The following is a 21,211-nucleotide window of genomic DNA, read 5'->3' on the forward strand; positions in this document are numbered from 1 at the left end:
TCTTATAAAAGCTTATTAATGATTTATAAAGTATTCACAACCTAATAATTAATTAATTACAAACTATTCGTAAAACCTTTATAAGGGTAGTCTTATTGTAAAGTGTTACCAAATCCCCGTGTCATGGTCTTCCTTCCGTGTATTTGCTCCCCTGTGTATAATTGTCTCATTGTGTTCACCTGTTGCCCCCCCCCCCCCCTTGTGTTTCTGCCTCCCCTGCCCAGCTGTGTCTTTTACTGTGATTACCCTTCTGTGTATTTAGTCTTGTCTTCCCTTTTGCTCCCTGTTCGGTCGTCGTCTTTCTCATCCACGTTACCTGCCGGTACCTGTTGTAAGTTTGTTCCTGTTCCTCGTGCTCCTCGATTTGCTGTTTTAGTTGTTACCCGTTTGTCCGTATCATCGGCTTGTTATTAAAGCTAGCTTTTTGTTACATGCCTTTTCCTGCATTTGGGTCCTATTTTCTCCAACCCTGACAGTACTAGACTGAACTGGACACAAACTGTTGACCCCACTCCACTGTGGCAGGAGGCTGCACTCCATCAGGACCAAAACCTCTCTCCACCTGAACAGTTTCTTCCCCTCTGCTACTGGCCTCATCAACAAGGCCCAGGACCCCCACTGAAACTGACTTTTATCCATCCCAGAAAAAACATTATGCATTACATTAATGCACATAACACAATGCGAACAACATCTTGTTATTTAAATACATTTTTTGCACATTTCTTCTCCACATTACCTCTTTTAAATCAGCACAGCTCTCTACTTTAAATACAGCATATAGTATTTGTCATATGTTAATGTTGTACATTGTCACCTCTGCAGCAAATGGTCCTTCGAGCCAGAGACTGAGCCACACTCCACAAAGTGAACAAATGACTGATTCAGAGACTGATGGCATGCAGACAATGGATGAACCCAACAATGGAAGTCAGGCCACTGAGAACATGGATGGATCCGAAGGTGTCCCAGAGCCTTTCACCTGAACCCTTATTGCCCACCTCTCATCCAAAGCACCAAATTCTGCCATCAGTATCCCTGGAAGCATTAGCCAAAGCCCTGACAAAGCCAATTAGCCATCAAGACCTAGGGGCTAGACCCAAAAGAGATAGACGGCCCCCTGGAAAAACTTGTCCATGCTTTTATCTTCAGTAGGCTCGACTACTGCAATGGTGTCTTCACAGGTCTCACTAAAACATCTATTAGAAAGCTGCAGCTGATTCAGAACGCCGCTGCTCGAGTCCTCACTAACACTAAGAAAGTGGATCACATCACTCCTGTTCTGAAGTCGTAAATAATTATCGTAAATAATTGGACAGCCTTCTGGGGAAAACCTGGTCTGATTAAGAGAGACGGCATTCATCCTACTTTGGAAGGTGCAGATCTCATCTCGGCAAACATTTCAGGGCTTTGTGGACTTAATCCATGACAAACTGGAGTTGAGACCAGGAGGCGGAGTCGCAGTCTTACACGCTTCTCTGCGCTCTCTACTCTCTACTAGGCAGTCATCCATAGGAATCCCGAACCCAATAAAATACCCAATATTAGCGGTGTGTGTCTGCCCAAGGACAATTTAAGGTAAAACCTAATAGAGGTGTCATACATAATAACCTAATAAAAGTAAATGTAACAACTACTACAGTGCAACAAAACAGGAAGATTAAATGTGTTCTCTTAAACACAAGATCTCTAGCATCTAAAGCAATATTGGTAAATAATTTAATATCAGATTATAATATTGATATATGCCGTCTCACTGAAACTTGGTTGAGACATGAAGAATATGTCAGCATAAATGAGGCCACTCCACCCAGCCATATCAACACTCATATTGCTCGAGGCACGGGCCGAGGAGGTGGAGTTGCAGCAATCTTTGACTCAAGTTTACTTATCAATAATAAACCAAAATTAAATTATACCTCCTTTGAAAGCCTTGTGTTTAGTCTTACGCATCCGACCTGGAAAACTTTGCAGCCAATCTTATTTGTTACAGTGTGTCGTGCACCAGGTCCTTATTCAGAATTCTCTGAGTTTTATCAACTTTGGTTCTTAAAACAGACAAAGTAATTATCGTAGGTGACTTTAATATTCATGTTGACGATGATAAAAATAGCCTTACTGTTGCATTTAACTCTATATGAGATTCTGTTGGTTTCTGTCAGAGTGTAAATAAACCAACCCACTGCTATAATCACACTCTCGACCTTGTTCTGACTTATGGTATTGAAATTGAGCAACTATTAGTCGAACCGCATAATCCTGCTTTATCCGACCATTTCTTAGTAACTTTTGAAGTACTATTACGAGACTACAAAGCATTAGTCAAAAGCTCTTGCAGCAGAAACCTATCTGTTAGTGCTATAGTCACATTTAAGGAAGAGATTCCACCAATACTTAACTCGATAGCATGTCTGCATGTAGGGGAGGAAACGTATACAAAATGTACACCACCCCAAATTGATCATGTTGTTGATAGTGCTATAGATGCGCTGCGAATACAATTAGACTCTGTTGCTCCTTTGAAAAAGAAGAAAATAAAACAACAGATTAGCTCCATGGCATAATGCCGAAACCCGCAAAATAAAGCAAAAGTCTAGCCAACTTGAAAGGATATGGCGTTCCACTAAACTTGAAGAATCTCGTTTAATTTGGCATATTACTCTCAATGAATATAAGAAAGCACTGCGTAAAGCGAGAGCAACTCTTCATTAATAGATGAGAATAAGAATAATACAAGATTTCTTTTCAGCACTGTAGCCAGGCTGACAGAGAGCCACAGCTCGATTGAGCCTTCTATTCCCATAGCACTCAGTAGTAATGATTTTATGTGCTTTTTTAACGATAAAATTATTACTCTTAGAAACAAAATTAATGACCTCTTGCCTTTGACCAGTATAGTGTTATCAACAGCTCCCGGAAACGTAAGTTCTAATATTACACTAGATAGTAAACTAGAATGCTTTTCAGCCATAAACCTTGAACAATTATATTCAATGATTCTCTCTTCTAAACCATCAACGTGCATGTTAGACCCAATTCCAACTAAGCTGTTGAAGGAAGTTTTTCCATTAATTAGCACTTCTTTATTAAATATTATGAATATGTCTTTATTATCAGGCTATGTTCCACAACCGCTTCTTAAAAAGCAGAACCTCGATCCAGAGGTTTTAGCCAACTATAGACCTATTTCTAATCTTCCGTTCCTCTCAAAAATTCTTGAGAAAACGGTCGCAAAACAGTTGTGTGATTACTTAAAAAACAATGATTTATTTGAAGATTTTCAGTCTGGCTTTAGAACACATCATAGTACAGAGACAGCTCTGGTTAAAGTCACAAATGACATTCTAATAGCCTCAGACAAGGGACTTGTCTCTATTCTTGTTTTGCTCGATCTCAGTGCTGCATTTGATACTATCGACCATGATATCCTATTGCAAAGACTAGAGCACTTAATTGGCATACAGGGAACTGCTTTAGGCTGGTTTAGGTCCTATCTATCTGAACGCTCTCAGTTTGTACATGTTAACGATGAATCTTCCACGCAAACCAAAGTTAGCCATGGAGTGCCACAGGGCTCAGTGCTCGGACCTATTTTGTTCACATTATATATGCTTCCGTTAGGCAATATTATAAGGAATCATTCTGTAAACTTTCATTGTTATGCGGATGATACTCAACTATATTTATCAATCAAGCCTGATGAAATTAATCATCTAAATAAAATTCAAGACTGCCTTAAGGATTTAAAAACGTGGATGACCTTACACTTTTTGATGTTAAACACGACCAAAACTGAAGTTATTGTACTTGGCCCGAAGAATCTACGAAACAAATTATCTAAAGATATACTAACTATGAATGGCATTAATTTGGCCTCCAGTGAGACTGTAAGGAATCTTGGTGTTATATTTGATCAGGATTTATCCTTTAACGCCCACATAAAATCAATTTCAAGGACCACCTACTTCCATCTACGTAACATTGCAAAAATCAGGCATATCTTGCCTCAAAACGATGCAGAGAAACTAGTCCAGGCATTTGTTACTTCTAGGCTGGATTATTGTAACTCTTTATTATCAGGGAGTACCAAGAAGTCAGTCAAGTCGCTTCAGCTGATTCAAAATGCTGCGGCTCGTGTACTAACCAGAGTTAGGAAAAGGGACCACATTACTCCTGTTCTGGCTGCCTTACACTGGCTCCCTATAGAACACAGGATAGAATTTAAAATTCTTCTTCTCGCCTACAAAGCCCTTAATGGGCAAGCGCCATCTTACCTTAAATAACTCATTATACCCTACTGTCCTACTAGGGCATTGCGTTCCAAGAATGCAGGGTTGTTGGTTGTTCCTAGAGTCTCTAAAAGTACAATGGGAGCCAGAGCCTTTTCTTATCAAGCTCCACATTTGTGGAATCAGCTTCCAGTTTGTGTTCGGGCGGCAGACACCCTATCCGTTTTTAAGAGTGCGCTTAAGACCTTCCTTTTTGATAAAGCTTATAGTTAGGGCTGATTAGATTCACCCCCTAGTTTTGCTGATATAGGCTTAGTTTGTCGGGGGACATCTTACTTCTTCCTTCTCTCTGTCTATACCTGTGTACTCTCATGTTCCGATTAACCCAGCTTCCCCAAATGTCTTTCTTTTTGGTGTCTATATACGCCGGGATCCGGAGTCATGGATGATCCTGCGGTCCTGTGTCCTGGATCGCGAGCCCTGGATCGCGAGTCGTGGCTGTGGTCCTGGATCATCGGTCCTGGATGGAAATCCTTGTGGATTCATCTTCCTATTATACACACATGCATTTCCAAAAATTTCGACTACCTATGTTGCAAATGTATTATCTTTTCAATTTACACACGGCATCTATTGCACGTCTGTCCGTCCTGGGAGAGGGATCCCTCCTCTGTTGCTCTCCCTGAGGTTTCTCCCATTTTTCCCTTTAAACTGGGTTTTCTTCGGAAGTTTTTCCTTGTACGATGTGAGGGTCTAAGGACAGAGGGTGTCGTATTGTCATACTGATATTCTGAACACACTGTGAAGACCACTGAGACAAATGTAACATTTGTGATATTGGGCTATATAAGTAAACATTGATTGATTGAAAAAATCTATTAGAAAGCTGCAGCTGATTCAGAACGCCGCTGCTCGAGTCCTCACTAACACTAAGAAAGTGGATCACATCACTCCTGTTCTGAAGTCTTTACACTGGCTTCCTGTGTGTCAAAGAATATATTTCAAAATACTGCTGCTGGTTTATAAAGCACTGAATGGTTTAGGCCCAAAATACATTTCTGACCTCCTGCTATATTATGAACCATCCAGATCTCTCAGGTCTTCAGGGACTGGTCAGCTTTCTGTCCCCAGAGTCAGAACTAAACATGGTAAAGCAGCGTTCAGTTATTCTGCTCCAAATATCTGGAACAAACTCCCAGAAACCTGCAGGTCTGCTGCAACTCTGGCTACTTTTAAATCCAGGCTGAATACTTTTCTTTTTGTCGCTGCTTTTAATTTGAATTGAAACTGAGCCGTTGTGTTCATCAGTAAAGTGGAACTTCTGTGTGAACCATTCATATTTTAATGCACTGTAACTTTTTATTCATGTATCTTTTATTTTATTTTCTTTTATTATCTTTTACTGTTTTTAAATGCCTTTGTCTGAATACCTTTCATTTTTGTAAAGCACCTTGAATTGCCTTGTGTTGAAAGGTGATATATAAATAAACTTGCCTTGCCTTGCCCTGATTACTATGGTTTTCCACGGCAGAAGGCAGCATCCCAAGTATCGCATAGTTTAAGTAGTAAGAGGACACACTTCAGCAAGTCAACATCAAGTTTCCGTATACAGGCTCTAATATAGTTATATCGTTTCCTTGGTTCATGCACATAATTCAAAGGACTCTCCAAAATAAACAATACAAAATGGATCAGAGAGAAAGACAGATGCATTAAATGCGGAATAATCCATAAAATGGACAAATGCACCTTAAAGAAGGCCATGTCATGTATGCAAGGACATTCACTTGACTATTCTCCATGACTTTAATTCAAACAAATCAGCTTCAGTGATGTACACATCCCCCTCCTCAGAGGTTCTCTCCATGGACAAACCTAACCGCTCCCATCAAGTCATGTTGAAAGCTGTCAATGTACTTTTCCACAACGGGGACAGGACCCTCACAACTCATGCAGTCTTTGATGATGGTGCTGATCGATCCATCCTGCTCTCCTTTGCTGTCCAGTGTTTGGGTCTCTCAACACAGCCTGAAACAATCTCACTACGCACAGTGCGGCAGGATATAGTGCAAGTAATTGGAGCAACTGTTTCCTTTGGAATTTCCCCTATTGACCAGCGAACTGAAAGGCATGTCTTCAACGGAGCATTCACTGCTGAACATCTCGGTCTTTCAGAGAACACATACCCTGTACAACAGTTACAAGAGCAGTTTCACCATCTCAGAGATATTCCATTACAGCCAATTGACCATGCATGCCCTCTTGTCCTCATTGGCAATAGCTACCATCTCAACAACTGAATAGCCCGATAAATAAAGCAAAGAAATTGCAACTCTTGTCTCCTGGTGGTTTCTGGCTCCAGTTTGAATATTTATCTCCAACAAATGGTTGACAATCACTAATGTAGTATTAATATGTGGAGGTTATCCTTCTGAACAAACATGTAAGTATCATAAGTGTGTGTTTTCCAGCTTCTCTCTGCAATAGACTGAAATCCAATGGAAAAATTGCTTTTAGTTGAGGGAGCCTTTGCGTTGTTAACTGTCAGGAGAACAATAATGTAAATGTGAATGAACAATCAGTTTGTACAAAGCAGTGTGTCATACTTGGGAAAAGGGCAAAGAACATGCTAGTATTTTTGTCAGATCATTGTGAAGCATCAGTTGTCCTCTACTACAAAATACCAGGTCCCTGCAAAATGAACCAATTCTGTTGGCTTCAATGGTAAATTGCTGAATAGGGGGTTCTCTGAGGGGGAGGGGTCCCTCATTATTTACGTTAGTCAGGTATAAAAGACAAGGGTTGACCAAGTAGGATATCAGTTCACAGCAACAGCACATCTACAGCCAACATGAGCAACACCGGCATGAACATGAGGGGCAAGGTACTTTTAGAAGTTTTTTTGTAATAATCTGGAATTACTGTTTGCAATATCACAGTTTATTCCGAGCTAATCTATTTCTAACCATTACAATTCCCTTCTTTCAGATCACCTTCTACGAGGAGAAGAACTTCCAGGGTCGTTCTTATGAGTGCATGAATGACTGCTCTGACATGTCCTCCTCCCTGAGCAGGAGCCAGTCCTGCAGGGTGGAGAGCGGCTGCTTCATGGTCTACGATCGTTCCAACTACATGGGAAACCAGTACTTCATGAAGAGGGGCGAGTACTCCGACTGCATGAGCATGATGGGAATGAGGGACTGCATCAAGTCTTGCCGTATGATCCCCATGGTGGGTATACAACTGTAACCGACGATTCTACTATGGGTGACCACCCGACAACTCTTTACATTAAATCATTAATTTATAATTCTTCTCCCCAAAGCAGCACAGAGGCCAGTTCAGGATGAAGATCTATGAGAAGGAGAACTTCGGTGGTCAGAGTCATGAGATGATGGAGGACTGTGACAACGTCATGGACCGTTACCGCATGAACGAGTGCCAGTCCTGCAACGTGATGGACGGTCACTGGCTGATGTACGAGCAGCCCCAGTTCAGAGGCAAGATGATGTACATGAGGCCCGGAGAGTACAGGAACTTCATGGACATGGGCATGAGCGGCCAGAGGTTCATGAGCATGAGGCGTATCACCGATTCCTGCTAAATGTTCACTGAATGTTTCCTGAATTTATAAAATGCCAAATAAAAAATTAACCTTGAATGTGACTTTTGTCATGCTTATTGTCCAACTGTTAAAATCACACATTATTAATTGAAATTAATTATATAAGATTTATTTGACAGTAGGCAACTATTAGCAATGCAAATGTTGATACTAACATGTTTTATATCTGATGAGAAATGTGTTGCAAGGTTGACAACAACAAAAAACATAGAATGCCACAATTGATATTGGATGACGGATAAATACACTGGGTTGATGACGTGACAAAACTTTGGGTAATTAAATAAAAATGAGATTATTACATTTTTAAGCTAAGGTATTATTTTTATTCAGTAAACTTTGTATTTAGTAAACTTGTCATGGTTTTGGATTTGTGTTGCAATTTTACGGTTATATTTTGAAATTCTGGGTACCACTTTACAATAAGACTAACCCTTATAAAGGATTCATAAAGAGTTTATAATTAGGTTATGAATTAGGTTGTAAACACTATTAATCATTAAGAACCATTTATAAACCAGTTCTAACATAGTTTTCATACATCAACACAGGCTCACTATTTGGCAAGATGACTAAGTCTTATATTGGCTACTTAGCGAGAATCAACTCAGTGAACAACAGATACCAAGGATGCTGGCTGATGAAGGAGACGAAGTTAGCTAGGTAGCCAATATAAGACTTATCAGTACAGATAAATGTTGGCTCACTATTTGGTGAGCAACCGGTCACAGTTGCCCTGTTTATCTCATGTCTTATAAAAGCTTATTAATGATTTATAAAGTATTCACAACCTAATTAATAAATTAATTACAAACTATTCGTAAAACCTTTATAAGGGTAGTCTTATTGTAAAGTGTTACCAAATTCTGTTCTCCCCGTGTCATGGTCTTCCTTCCTGTGTATTTGCCCTCCTGTGTATAATTGTCTCATTGTGTTCACCTGTTGCCCCCCCCCCCCCTTGTGTTTCTGCCTCCCCTGCCCAGCTGTGTCTTTTACTGTGATTACCCTTCTGTGTATTTAGTCTTGTCTTCCCTTTTGCTCCCTGTTCGGTCGTCGTCTTTCTCATCCACGTTGCCTGCCGGTACCTGTTGTAAGTTTGTTCCTGTTCCTCGTGCTCCTCGATTTGCTGTTTTAGTTGTTACCTGTTTGTCTGTATCATCGGCTTTTTATTAAAGCTAGCTTTTTGTTACATGCCTTTTCCTGCATTTGGGTCCTATTTTCTCCAACCCTGTCAGTACTAGACTGAACTGGACACAAACTGTTCACCCCGCTCCACTCTGGCAGGAGGCTGCGCTCCATCAGGACCAAAACCTCTCTCCACCTGAACGGTTTCTTCCCCTCTGCTACTGGCCTCATCAACAAGGCCCAGGACCCCCACTGAAACTGACTTTTATCCACCCCATAAAAAAACATTATGGATTACATTAATGCACATAACATAATGCGAACAACATCTTGTTATTTAAATTTGTTTGCACATTTCTTCTCCACATTACCTCTTTTAAATCAGCACAGCTCTCTACTTTAAATACAGCATATAGTATTTGTCATATGTTAATGTTGTACATTGTCACCTCTGCAGCACATGGTCCTTCGAGCCCGAGACTGAGCCACACTCCACACAGTGAAAAAATGACTGATTCAGAGACTGATGGCATGCAGACAATGGATGAACCCAACAATGGAGGTCAGGCCCTTTCTACTGAGAACATGGATGGATCCGAAGGTGTCCCAGAGCCTTTCACCTGAACCCTTATTGCCCACCTCTCATCCAAAGCACCAAATTCTGCCATCAGTATCCCTGGACGCATTAGCTGTGGTGGCCAGTTCGCTTCCGAAGGACCAGCTGCCAGTCCAGACACTATCCTACCTGCCTCCTGCGTGGTGGCGGCTGTTACCTGGGAGATTGAGTCATTGGTCAGGGAGGCTCAGCGGGCGCAGCCTAACCCAGGTAACTGCCCAGCCAATAGACTTTTTGTGCCTTCCCCTGTTCGCTCCAAGGTCCTGCAGTGGGCACACACCTCCCGTCTCTCATGTCATCCTGGTGTCCATCGCACACTGTTTATTCTCAGACAATGGTTCTGGTGGTCTTCCATGGCTCAAGACACCAGGGCCTTTGTTGCTGCCTGTACAGTATGTGCCCGCGCCAAGTCCTCCCACCAGTCTCCCTCTGGCCTGCTTCGCCCGCTGCCGGTACCTAGTCGCCCTTGGTCGCATGTGGCATTGGATTTTGTTACTGGACTTCCACTTTCACAAGGAAATACCATCATCCTAACTATTGTGGACAGATTTTCAAAGATGGTACACTTTGTGGCTCTGTCCAAGCTTCCCACTGCCCGAGAGACTGCAGATCTTCTGGTCAACCATGGAGTTCGACTTCATGGGATTCCCACGACATCGTCTCTGACCGGGGTCCCCAGTTCATTTCCCACATTTGGAAGGCCTTCTGTCAGGCTCTGGGAGCATCGGTGAGCCTGTCATCTGGCTATCATCCTCAGACGAACGGGCAAACGGAACGGGCCAACCAGGATCTGGGGGCGGCCCTTCGTTGTGTGGCTTTCAGGAACCCTTCGTCACGGTGCCCACATCTGCCATGGATCGAATATGCCCACAACTCCCTGTCAAATGCAGCCACAGGTATTTCACCCTTTCATTGTACCATGGGTTTCCAACCACCTCTGTTTCCAGCCCAGGAAGAGGAAGTTGCTGTTCCCTCCGTTCAGACCCACCTTCGTCACTGTCGTAAGGTGTGGAGGGACACCCGAGCCGCCCTGCTCTGCTCCGCTGCCCGCAACCGCCTCATCGCAGACCGCCACAGGACCCCGGACCCCAACTACTTACCAGGTCAGAGTGTTTGGCTTTCTTCCAAAGATCTCCCACTCAAGACAGAGTCGAAGAAACTCACTCCACGGTATGTCGGCCCCTTCATCATCGACTCTATTATCAATCCATCTGCAGTCAAGCTCAAGCTTCCCTCACAAATGAAGGTTCATCCAACATTTCATGTCTCTCTGTTGAAACCTGTTGCCAGCAGTCCTTTGTCTCCTCCAGTGAGTGTTCCCCCACCCCCGCATCATCAATAATCACCCAACCTACACCGTCAGGCGATTGTTGGACGTTCTTTGCCGTGGAAGGGGATTCCAATATCTTGTGGATTGGGAGGGCTATGGTCCAGAGGAGAGGTGTTGGGTTCCCCGGCGAGACATCGTGGGCGCGTCTCTGGTACGGGACTTCCACCGGGATATCCCTGGTAGACCCCCTGGAGGCATCCCTTAAGGGGGGGGGGGGTAATGTGGTGGTTGTATTCTCCAGCCACCTCCCTTGTGTGTGTTTTCCCTTCCCCTGTCTGTGTGGGCGTGGTGGCTGTCACTCCTGGCTCCCGGCTCAACCTCCACCTGCTGCAATCAGTTGGGCACCCTCCTCTGCTACACACATGATTTCCATCAGCCATTTACTAATGGCATATCAGCGGAGGCTCCACAACTTGTCAGCGCCAGATTGTTGTTTAAACCCCAGTGGTAAAACTCTCAGCCTTCTCAGCCTTCTTAGCATTAGTTAGCTATTCCCTCTACATCTGAATGTTCTTCTTACCTGTTCTTCTTGTGCTCCAGGATCACTCTCCAGCCGGATAACTCTCCACGCTCCTCCACCTCAACAGCCGCTATCAGCCGGATTACTCTCCACGCTCCTCCACCTCAACAGCCGCCACCAGCCGGATTATTCTCCACACTCCTTCACCTCAAAATAAACCTTTTTAACACTCTGCCGTGTCCTGCGTTTGGGTCCTCTCAGATAACCGTAACATTAGCCAAAGCCCTGACAAAGCCAATTAGCCATCAAGACCTAGGGGCTAGACCCAAAAGAGATAGACGGCCCCCTGATTACTATGGTTTTCCACGGCAGAAGGCAGCATCCCAAGTATCTCATAGTTTAAGTAGTAAGAGGACACACTTCAGCAAGTCAGCATCAAGTTTCCGTATACAGGCTCTAATATAGTTATATCGTTTCCTTGGTTCATGCACATATTTCAAAGGACTCTCCAAAATAAACATTACATAATGGATCAGAGAGAAAGACGGATGCATTAAATGCGGAATAATCCATAAAATGGACAAATGCACCTTAAAGAAGGCCATGTAATGTATGCAAGGACATTCACTTGACGATTCTCCATGACTTTAATTCAAACAAATCAGCTACAGTGATGTACACGTCCCCCTCCTCAGAGGTTCTCTACATGGACAAACCTAACCGCTCCCATCAAGTCATGTTGAAAGCTGTCAATGTACTTCTCCACAACGGGGACAGGACCCTCACAACTCATGCAGTCCTTGATGATGGTGCTGATCGATCCATCCTGCTCTCCTTTGCTGTCCAGTGTTTGGGTCTCTCAACACAGCCTGAAACAATCTCACTACGCACAGTGCGGCAGGATATAGTGCAAGTAATTGGAGCAACTGTTTCCTTTGGAATTTCCCCTATTGACCAGCGAACTGAAAGGCATGTCTTCAACGGAGCATTCACTGCTGAACATCTCGGTCTTTCAGAGCACACATACCCTGTACAACAGTTACAAGAGCAGTTTTACCATCTCAGAGATATTCCATTACAGCCAATTGACCATGCATGCCCTCTTGTCCTCATTGGCAATAGCTACCATCTCAACAACTGAATACCCCGATAAATAAAGCAAATAAATTGCAACTCTTGTCTCCTGGTGGTTTCTGGCTCCAGTTTGAATATTTATCTCCAACAAATGGTTGACAATCACTAATGTAGTATTAATATGTGGAGGTTATCCTTCTGAACAAACATGTAAGTATCATAAGTGTGTGTTTTCCAGCTTCTCTCTGCAATATACTGAAATCCAATGGAAGAATCATTGCTTTTAGTTGAGGGAGCCTTTGCATTGTTAACTGTCAGGAGAACAATAATGTAAATGTGAATGAACAATCAGTTTGTACAAAGCAGTGTGTCATACTTGGGAAAAGGGCAAAGAACATTCTAGTCTTTTTGTCAGATCATTGTGAAGCATCAGTTGTCCTCTACTACAAAATACCAGGTCCCTGCAAAATGAACTAATTCTCTGCATTCTGTTGGCTTCAATGGTAAGTTGCTGAATAGGGGGTTCTCTGAGGGGGAGGGGTCACTCATTATTTACGTTAGTCAGGTATAAAAGACAAGGGTTGACCAGGTAGGATATCAGTTCACAGCAACAGCACATCTACAGCCAACATGACCAACACCGGCATGAACATGAGGGGCAAGGTACTTTCAGAAGTCTTTATGTAATAATCAGGAATTACTGTTTGCAATATCACAGTTTATTCCTAGCTAATCTATTTCTAACCATTACAATTCCCTTCTTTCAGATCACCTTCTACGAGGAGAAGAACTTCCAGGGTCGTTCTTATGAGTGCATGAATGACTGCTCTGACATGTCCTCCTCCCTGAGCAGGAGCCAGTCCTGCAGGGTGGAGAGCGGCTGCTTCATGGTCTACGATCGTTCCAACTACATGGGAAACCAGTACTTCATGAAGAGGGGCGAGTACTCCGACTGCATGAGCATGATGGGAATGAGGGACTGCATCAAGTCTTGCCGTATGATCCCCATGGTGGGTATACAACTGTAACCGACGATTCTACTATGGGTGACCACCCGACAACTCTTTACATTAAATCATTAATTTATAATTCTTCTCCCCAAAGCAGCACAGAGGCCAGTTCAGGATGAAGATCTATGAGAAGGAGAACTTCGGTGGTCAGAGTCACGAGATGATGGAGGACTGCGACAACATCATGGACCGTTACAGCATGAACGAGTGCCAGTCCTGCAACGTGATGGACGGTCACTGGCTGATGTACGAGCAGCCCCAGTTCAGAGGCAAGATGATGTACATGAGGCCCGGAGAGTACAGGAACTTCAGAGACATGGGCATGAGTTGCCAGAAGTTCATGAGCATGAGGCGTATCACCGATTCCTGCTAAATGTTCACTGAATGTTTCCTGAATTCATAAAATGCCAAATAAAAAATTAACCTTGAATGTGACTTTTGTCATGCTTATTGTCCAACTGTTAAAATCACACATTATTAATTGAAATTAATTATATAAGATTTATTTGACAGTAGGCAACTATTAGCAATGAAAATGTTGATACTAACATGTTTTATATCTGATGAGAAATGTGTTGCAAGGTTGACAACAACAAAAAACATAGAATGCCACAATTAATATTGGATGACGGATAAATACACTGGGTTGATGACGTGACAACACTTTGGGTAATTAAATAAAAATGAGATTATTACATTTTTAAGCTAAGGTATTATTTTTATTCAGTAAACTTTGTATTTAGTAAACTTGTCATGGTTTTGGATTTGTGTTGCAATTTTACGGTTATATTTTGAAATTCTGGGTACCACTTTACAATAAGACTAACCCTTATAAAGGATTCATAAAGAGTTTATAATTAGGTTATGAATTAGGTTGTAAACACTTTATTAATTATTAAGAAACATTTATAAACCAGTTCTAACATAGTTTTCATACATCAACACAGGCTCACTATTTGGCAAGATGACTAAGTCTTATATTGGCTACTTAGCGAGAATCAACTCAGTGAACAACAGATACCGAGGATGCTGGCTGATGAAGGAGACGAAGTTAGCTAGGTAGCCAATATAAGACTTATCAGTACAGATAAATGTTGGCTCACTATTTGGCAAGCAACCGGTCACAGTTGCCCTGTTTATCTCATGTCTTATAAAAGCTTATTAATGATTTATAAAGTATTCACAACCTAATTAATACATGAATTACAAACTATTCTTAAAACCTTTATAAGGGTAGTCTTATTGTAAAGTGTTACCACATTCTGTTCTCCCTGTGTCATGGTCTTCCTTCCTGTGTTTGCCCTCCTGTGTATAATTGTCTCATTGTGTTCACCTGTTGCCCCCCCCCCCCCTTGTGTTTCTGCTTCCCCTGCCCAGCTGTGTCTTTTACTGTGATTACCCTTCTGTGTATTTAGTCTTGTCTTCCCTTTTGCTCCCTGTTCGGTCGTCGTCTTTCTCATCCACGTTGCCTGCCGGTACCTGTTGTAAGTTTGTTCCTGTTCCTCGTGCTCCTCGATTTGCTGTTTTAGTTGTTACCTGTTTGTCTGTATCATCGGCTTTTTATTAAAGCTAGCTTTTTGTTACATGCCTTTTCCTGCATTTGGGTCCTATTTTCTCCAACCCTGACAGTACTAGACTGAACTGGACACAAACTGTTCACCCCGCTCCACTCTGGCAGGAGGCTGCGCTCCATCAGGACCAAAACCTCTCTCCACCTGAACAGTTTCTTCCCCTCTGCTACTGGCCTCATCAACAAGGCCCAGGACCCCCACTGAAACTGACTTTTATCCACCCCATAAAAAAACATTATGGATTACATTAATGCACATAACATAATGCGAACAACATCTTGTTATTTAAATTTGTTTGCACATTTCTTCTCCACATTACCTCTTTTAAATCAGCACAGCTCTCTACTTTAAATACAGCATATAGTATTTGTCATATGTTAATGTTGTACATTGTCACCTCTGCAGCAAATGGTCCTTCGAGCCCGAGACTGAGCCACACTCCACACAGTGAAAAAATGACTGATTCAGAGACTGATGGCATGCAGACAATGGATGAACCCAACAATGGAGGTCAGGCCCTTTCTACTGAGAACATGGATGGATCCGAAGGTGTCCCAGAGCCTTTCACCTGAACCCTTATTGCCCACCTCTCATCCAAAGCACCAAATTCTGCCATCAGTATCCCTGGAAGCATTAGCTGTGGTGGCCAGTTCGCTTCCGAAGGACCAGCTGCCAGTCCAGACACTATCCTACCTGCCTCCTGCGTGGTGGCGGCTGTTACCTGGGAGATTGAGTCATTGGTCAGGGAGGCTCAGCGGGCGCAGCCTAACCCAGGTAACTGCCCAGCCAATAGTCTTTTTGTGCCTTCCCCTGTTCGCTCCAAGGTCCTGCAGTGGGCACACACCTCCCGTCTCTCATGTCATCCTGGTGTCCATCGCACACTGTTTATTCTCAGACAATGGTTCTGGTGGTCTTCCATGGCTCAAGACACCAGGGCCTTTGTTGCTGCCTGTACAGTATGTGCCCGCGCCAAGTCCTCCCACCAGTCTCCCTCTGGCCTGCTTCGCCCGCTGCCGGTACCTAGTCGCCCTTGGTCGCATGTGGCATTGGATTTTGTTACTGGACTTCCACTTTCACAAGGAAATACCATCATCCTAACTATTGTGGACAGATTTTCAAAGATGGTACACTTTGTGGCTCTGTCCAAGCTTCCCACTGCCCGAGAGACTGCAGATCTTCTGGTCAACCATGGAGTTCGACTTCATGGGATTCCCACGACATCGTCTCTGACCGGGGTCCCCAGTTCATTTCCCACATTTGGAAGGCCTTCTGTCAGGCTCTGGGAGCATCGGTGAGCCTGTCATCTGGCTATCATCCTCAGACGAACGGGCAAACGGAACGGGCCAACCAGGATCTGGGGGCGGCCCTTCGTTGTGTGGCTTTCAGGAACCCTTCGTCACGGTGCCCACATCTGCCATGGATCGAATATGCCCACAACTCCCTGTCAAATGCAGCCACAGGTATTTCACCCTTTCATTGTACCATGGGTTTCCAACCACCTCTGTTTCCAGCCCAGGAAGAGGAAGTTGCTGTTCCCTCCGTTCAGACCCACCTTCGTCACTGTCGTAAGGTGTGGAGGGACACCCGAGCCGCCCTGCTCTGCTCCGCTGCCCGCAACCGCCTCATCGCAGACCGCCACAGGACCCCGGACCCCAACTACTTACCAGGTCAGAGTGTTTGGCTTTCTTCCAAAGATCTCCCACTCAAGACAGAGTCGAAGAAACTCACTCCACGGTATGTCGGCCCCTTCATCATCGACTCTATTATCAATCCATCTGCAGTCAAGCTCAAGCTTCCCTCACAAATGAAGGTTCATCCAACATTTCATGTCTCTCTGTTGAAACCTGTTGCCAGCAGTCCTTTGTCTCCTCCAGTGAGTGTTCCCCCACCCCCGCATCATCAATAATCACCCAACCTACACCGTCAGGCGATTGTTGGACGTTCTTTGCCGTGGAAGGGGATTCCAATATCTTGTGGATTGGGAGGGCTATGGTCCAGAGGAGAGGTGTTGGGTTCCCCGGCGAGACATCGTGGGCGCGTCTCTGGTACGGGACTTCCACCGGGATATCCCTGGTAGACCCCCTGGAGGCATCCCTTAAGGGGGGGGGGTAATGTGGTGGTTGTATTCTCCAGCCACCTCCCTTGTGTGTGTTTTCCCTTCCCCTGTCTGTGTGGGCGTGGTGGCTGTCACTCCTGGCTCCCGGCTCAACCTCCACCTGCTGCAATCAGTTGGGCACCCTCCTCTGCTACACACCTGATTTCCATCAGCCATTTACTAATGGCATATCAGCGGAGGCTCCACAACTTGTCAGCGCCAGATTGTTGTTTAAACCCCAGTGGTAAAACTCTCAGCCTTCTCAGCCTTCTTAGCATTAGTTAGCTATTCCCTCTACATCTGAATGTTCTTCTTACCTGTTCTTCTTGTGCTCCAGGATCACTCTCCAGCCGGATAACTCTCCACGCTCCTCCACCTCAACAGCCGCTATCAGCCGGATTACTCTCCACGCTCCTCCACCTCAACAGCCGCCACCAGCCGGATTATTCTCCACACTCCTTCACCTCAAAATAAACCTTTTTAACACTCTGCCGTGTCCTGCGTTTGGGTCCTCTCAGATAACCGTAACATTAGCCAAAGCCCTGACAAAGCCAATTAGCCATCAAGACCTAGGGGCTAGACCCAAAAGAGATAGACGGCCCCCTGATTACTATGGTTTTCCACGGCAGAAGGCAGCATCCCAAGTATCTCATAGTTTAAGTAGTAAGAGGACACACTTCAGCAAGTCAGCATCAAGTTTCCATATACAGGCTCTAATATAGTTATATCGTTTCCTTGGTTCATGCACATATTTCAAAGGACTCTCCAAAATAAACATTACATAATGGATCAGAGAGAAAGACGGATGCATTAAATGCGGAATAATCCATAAAATGGACAAATGCACCTTAAAGAAGGCCATGTAATGTATGCAAGGACATTCACTTGACGATTCTCCATGACTTTAATTCAAACAAATCAGCTACAGTGATGTACACGTCCCCCTCCTCAGAGGTTCTCTACATGGACAAACCTAACCGCTCCCATCAAGTCATGTTGAAAGATGTCAATGTACTTCTCCACAACGGGGACAGGACCCTCACAACTCATGCAGTCCTTGATGATGGTGCTGATCGACCTGCTCTCCTTTGCTGTCCAGTGTTTGGGTCTCTCAACACAGCCTGAAACAATCTCACTACGCACAGTGCGGCAGGATATAGTGCAAGTAATTGGAGCAACTGTTTCCTTTGGAATTTCCCCTATTGACCAGCGAACTGAAAGGCATGTCTTCAACGGAGCATTCACTGCTGAACATCTCGGTCTTTCAGAGCACACATACCCTGTAAAACAGTTACAAGAGCAGTTTCACCATCTCAGAGATATTCCATTACAGCCAATTGACCATGCATGCCCTCTTGTCCTCATTGGCAATAGCTACCATCTCAACAACTGAATACCCCGATAAATAAAGCAAAGAAATTGCAACTCTTGTCTCCTGGTGGTTTGTGGCTCCAGTTTGAACATGTATCTCCAACAAATGGTCGACAATCACTAATGTAGTATTAATATGTGGAGTTTATCCTTCTGAACCAAACATGTAAGTATCATAAGTGTGTGTTTTCCAGCTTCTCTCTGCAATATACTGAAATCCAATGGAAGAATCATTGCTTTTAGTTGAGGGAGCCTTTGCGTTGTTAACTGTCAGGAGAACAATAATGTATATGTGAATGAACAATCAGTTTGTACAAAGCAGTGTGTCATACTTTGGAAAAGGGCAAAGAACATGCTAGTCTTTTTGTCAGATCATTGTGAAGCATCAGTTGTCCTCTACTACAAAGAACCAGGTCCCTGCAAAATGAACTAATTCTCTGCATTCTGTTGGCTTCAATGGTAAGTTGCTGAATGTGGGGTTCTCTGAGGGGGAGGGGTCACTAATTATTTACGTTAGTCAGGTATAAAAGACAAGGGTTGACCAGGTAGGATATCAGTTCAAAGCAACAGCACATCTCCAGCCAACATGAGCAACACCGGCATGAACATGAGGGGCAAGGTACTTTCAGAAGTCTTTATGTAATAATCAGGAATTACTGTTTGCAATATCACAGTTTATTCCTAGCTAATCTATTTCTAACCATTACAATTCCCTTCTTTCAGATCACCTTCTACGAGGAGAAGAACTTCCAGGGTCGTTCTTATGAGTGCATGAATGACTGCTCTGACATGTCCTCCTCCCTGAGCAGGAGCCAGTCCTGCAGGGTGGAGAGCGGCTGCTTCATGGTCTACGATCGTTCCAACTACATGGGAAACCAGTACTTCATGAAGAGGGGCGAGTACTCCGACTGCATGAGCATGATGGGAATGAGGGACTGCATCAAGTCTTGCCGTATGATCCCCATGGTGGGTATACAACTGTAACCGACGATTCTACTATGGGTGACCACCCGACAACTCTTTACATTAAATTATTAATTCATAATTCTTCTCCCCAAAGCAGCACAGAGGCCAGTTCAGGATGAAGATCTATGAGAAGGAGAACTTCGGTGGTCAGAGTCACGAGATGATGGAGGACTGTGACAACGTCATGGACCGTTACCGCATGAACGAGTGCCAGTCCTGCAACGTGATGGACGGTCACTGGCTGATGTACGAGCAGCCCCAGTTCAGAGGCAAGATGATGTACATGAGGCCCGGAGAGTATAGGAACTTCAAGGACATGGGCATGAGCTGCCAGAGGTTCATGAGCATTAGGCGTATCACCGATTCCTGCTAAATGTTCACTGAATGTTTCCTGAATTCATAAAATGCCAAATAAAAGATTAGCCTTGAATGTGACTTTTGTCATGCTTATTGTCCAACTGTTAAAATCACACATTATTAATTGAAATTAATTATATAAGATTTATTTGACAGTAGGCAACTATTAGCAATGCAAATGTTGATACTAACATGTTTTATATCTGATGAGAAATGTGTTGCAAGGTTGACAACAACAAAAAACATAGAATGCCACAATTGATATTGGATGACGGATAAATACACTGGGTTGATGATGTGACAAAACTTTGGGTAATTAAATAAAAATGAGATTATTTGGCAAGATGACTAAGTCTTATATTGGCTACTTAGCGAGAATCAACTCAGTGAACAACAGATACCAAGGATGCTGGCTGATGAAGGAGACAAAGTTAGCTAGGTAGCCAATATAAGACTTAGCAGTACAGATAAATGTTGGCTCACTATTTGGCAATCAACCGGTCACAGTTGCCCTGTTTATCTCATGTCTTTTAAAAGCTTATTAATGATTTATAAAGTATTCACAACCTAATAATAAATTAATTACAAACTATTCATAACACCTTTATAAGGGTAGTCTTATTGTAAAGTGTTACCAAATTCTGTTCTCCCCATGTCATGGTCTTCCTTCCGTGTATTTGCCCTCCTGTGTATAATTGTCTCATTGTGTTCACCTGTTGCCCCTCCCCCCTTGTGTGTCTGCCTCCCCTGCCCAGCTGTGTCTTTTACTGTGATTACCCTTCTGTGTATTTAGTCTTGTCTTCCCTTTTGCTCCCTGTTTGGTCGTCGTCTTTCTCATCCACGTTACCTGCCGGTACCTGTTGTAAGTTTGTTCCTGTTCCTCGTGCTCCTCGATTTGCTGTTTTAGTTGTTACCTGTTAGTCTGTATCATCGGCTTTTTATTAAAGCTAGCTTTTTGTTACATGCCTTTTCCTGCATTTGGGTCCTATTTTCTCCAACCCTGACAGTACTAGACTGCTGTTTTCGCCTGTCCTTTGCTGCTGTGCTGATTTTGCTCCAGGAACATCGCGGATACTGTGTGCTGGTCTGGGAAAATGGCCCATATCGGGATTCTGCTGTGCCTGTTAACTGTTTTGGACTATGAGAAGATCTCTAGTCATTCTGAGAAGTCTACTGGATTCAGGTCTGTTCTGCCACCCGCAGTGGGCATCCCCTGCAAAGGTTCGGATGTGTTGCTCAAACAATTACCGGTTGCCTTGTCACAGACAATCTGCTCGACAAAATATGTTTGTCTTTTTTGTTTTCCTGCGATGATGGTTCTTCAGGACTGCTTCTTAAGCTCTAATCACACTCTCGCAGACTTTTCCGGTGTTTCTAAATCA

General features: G+C 43.7%; 3 protein-coding genes across 3 annotated transcripts; all 3 read left to right on the plus strand.

Annotated features, from left to right (window-relative positions):
• The first annotated feature begins 7,071 nt into the window (after positions 1–7,071).
• Positions 7,072–7,833, plus strand: LOC117442646 (gamma-crystallin M2-like). The gene is made up of 3 exons (XM_034078607.2): positions 7,072–7,113; positions 7,218–7,460; positions 7,558–7,833. Exons 1-3 carry the CDS (start codon positions 7,081–7,083, stop codon positions 7,831–7,833), a joined length of 552 nt encoding a protein of 183 aa, XP_033934498.1. The 5' UTR covers positions 7,072–7,080.
• Positions 7,834–13,089: 5,256 nt separating this feature from the next.
• LOC117442660 (gamma-crystallin M3-like) lies at positions 13,090–13,842 on the plus strand. Its single transcript, XM_034078620.1, has 3 exons — positions 13,090–13,122; positions 13,227–13,469; positions 13,567–13,842. The coding sequence occupies exons 1-3, from the start codon at positions 13,090–13,092 to the stop codon at positions 13,840–13,842; spliced, it is 552 nt and encodes a 183-aa protein (XP_033934511.1).
• A 5,250-nt stretch (positions 13,843–19,092) lies between these two features.
• LOC117442658 (gamma-crystallin M3-like) lies at positions 19,093–19,845 on the plus strand. The gene is made up of 3 exons (XM_034078617.1): positions 19,093–19,125; positions 19,230–19,472; positions 19,570–19,845. Exons 1-3 carry the CDS (start codon positions 19,093–19,095, stop codon positions 19,843–19,845), a joined length of 552 nt encoding a protein of 183 aa, XP_033934508.1.
• The last annotated feature ends 1,366 nt before the right edge of the window (positions 19,846–21,211 follow it).

The sequence above is a fragment of the Pseudochaenichthys georgianus genome, unplaced genomic scaffold, assembly GCF_902827115.2.
Source record: "Pseudochaenichthys georgianus unplaced genomic scaffold, fPseGeo1.2 scaffold_449_arrow_ctg1, whole genome shotgun sequence".
Taxonomy (NCBI): domain Eukaryota; kingdom Metazoa; phylum Chordata; class Actinopteri; order Perciformes; family Channichthyidae; genus Pseudochaenichthys; species Pseudochaenichthys georgianus.

Bases quoted from the DNA above. Each gene is read 5' to 3' on its own strand.
- LOC117442660 (XM_034078620.1), top strand. From the start codon at position 13,090: ATGACCAACACCGGCATGAACATGAGGGGCAAG. The intron at 13,123-13,226 runs GTACTTTCAGAA...CCCTTCTTTCAG, and splicing joins GCATGAACATGAGGGGCAAG to ATCACCTTCTACGAGGAGAA. The intron at 13,470-13,566 runs GTGGGTATACAA...TCCCCAAAGCAG, and splicing joins CTTGCCGTATGATCCCCATG to CACAGAGGCCAGTTCAGGAT.
- LOC117442646 (XM_034078607.2), top strand. From the start codon at position 7,081: ATGAGCAACACCGGCATGAACATGAGGGGCAAG. The intron at 7,114-7,217 runs GTACTTTTAGAA...CCCTTCTTTCAG, and splicing joins GCATGAACATGAGGGGCAAG to ATCACCTTCTACGAGGAGAA. The intron at 7,461-7,557 runs GTGGGTATACAA...TCCCCAAAGCAG, and splicing joins CTTGCCGTATGATCCCCATG to CACAGAGGCCAGTTCAGGAT.
- LOC117442658 (XM_034078617.1), top strand. From the start codon at position 19,093: ATGAGCAACACCGGCATGAACATGAGGGGCAAG. The intron at 19,126-19,229 runs GTACTTTCAGAA...CCCTTCTTTCAG, and splicing joins GCATGAACATGAGGGGCAAG to ATCACCTTCTACGAGGAGAA. The intron at 19,473-19,569 runs GTGGGTATACAA...TCCCCAAAGCAG, and splicing joins CTTGCCGTATGATCCCCATG to CACAGAGGCCAGTTCAGGAT.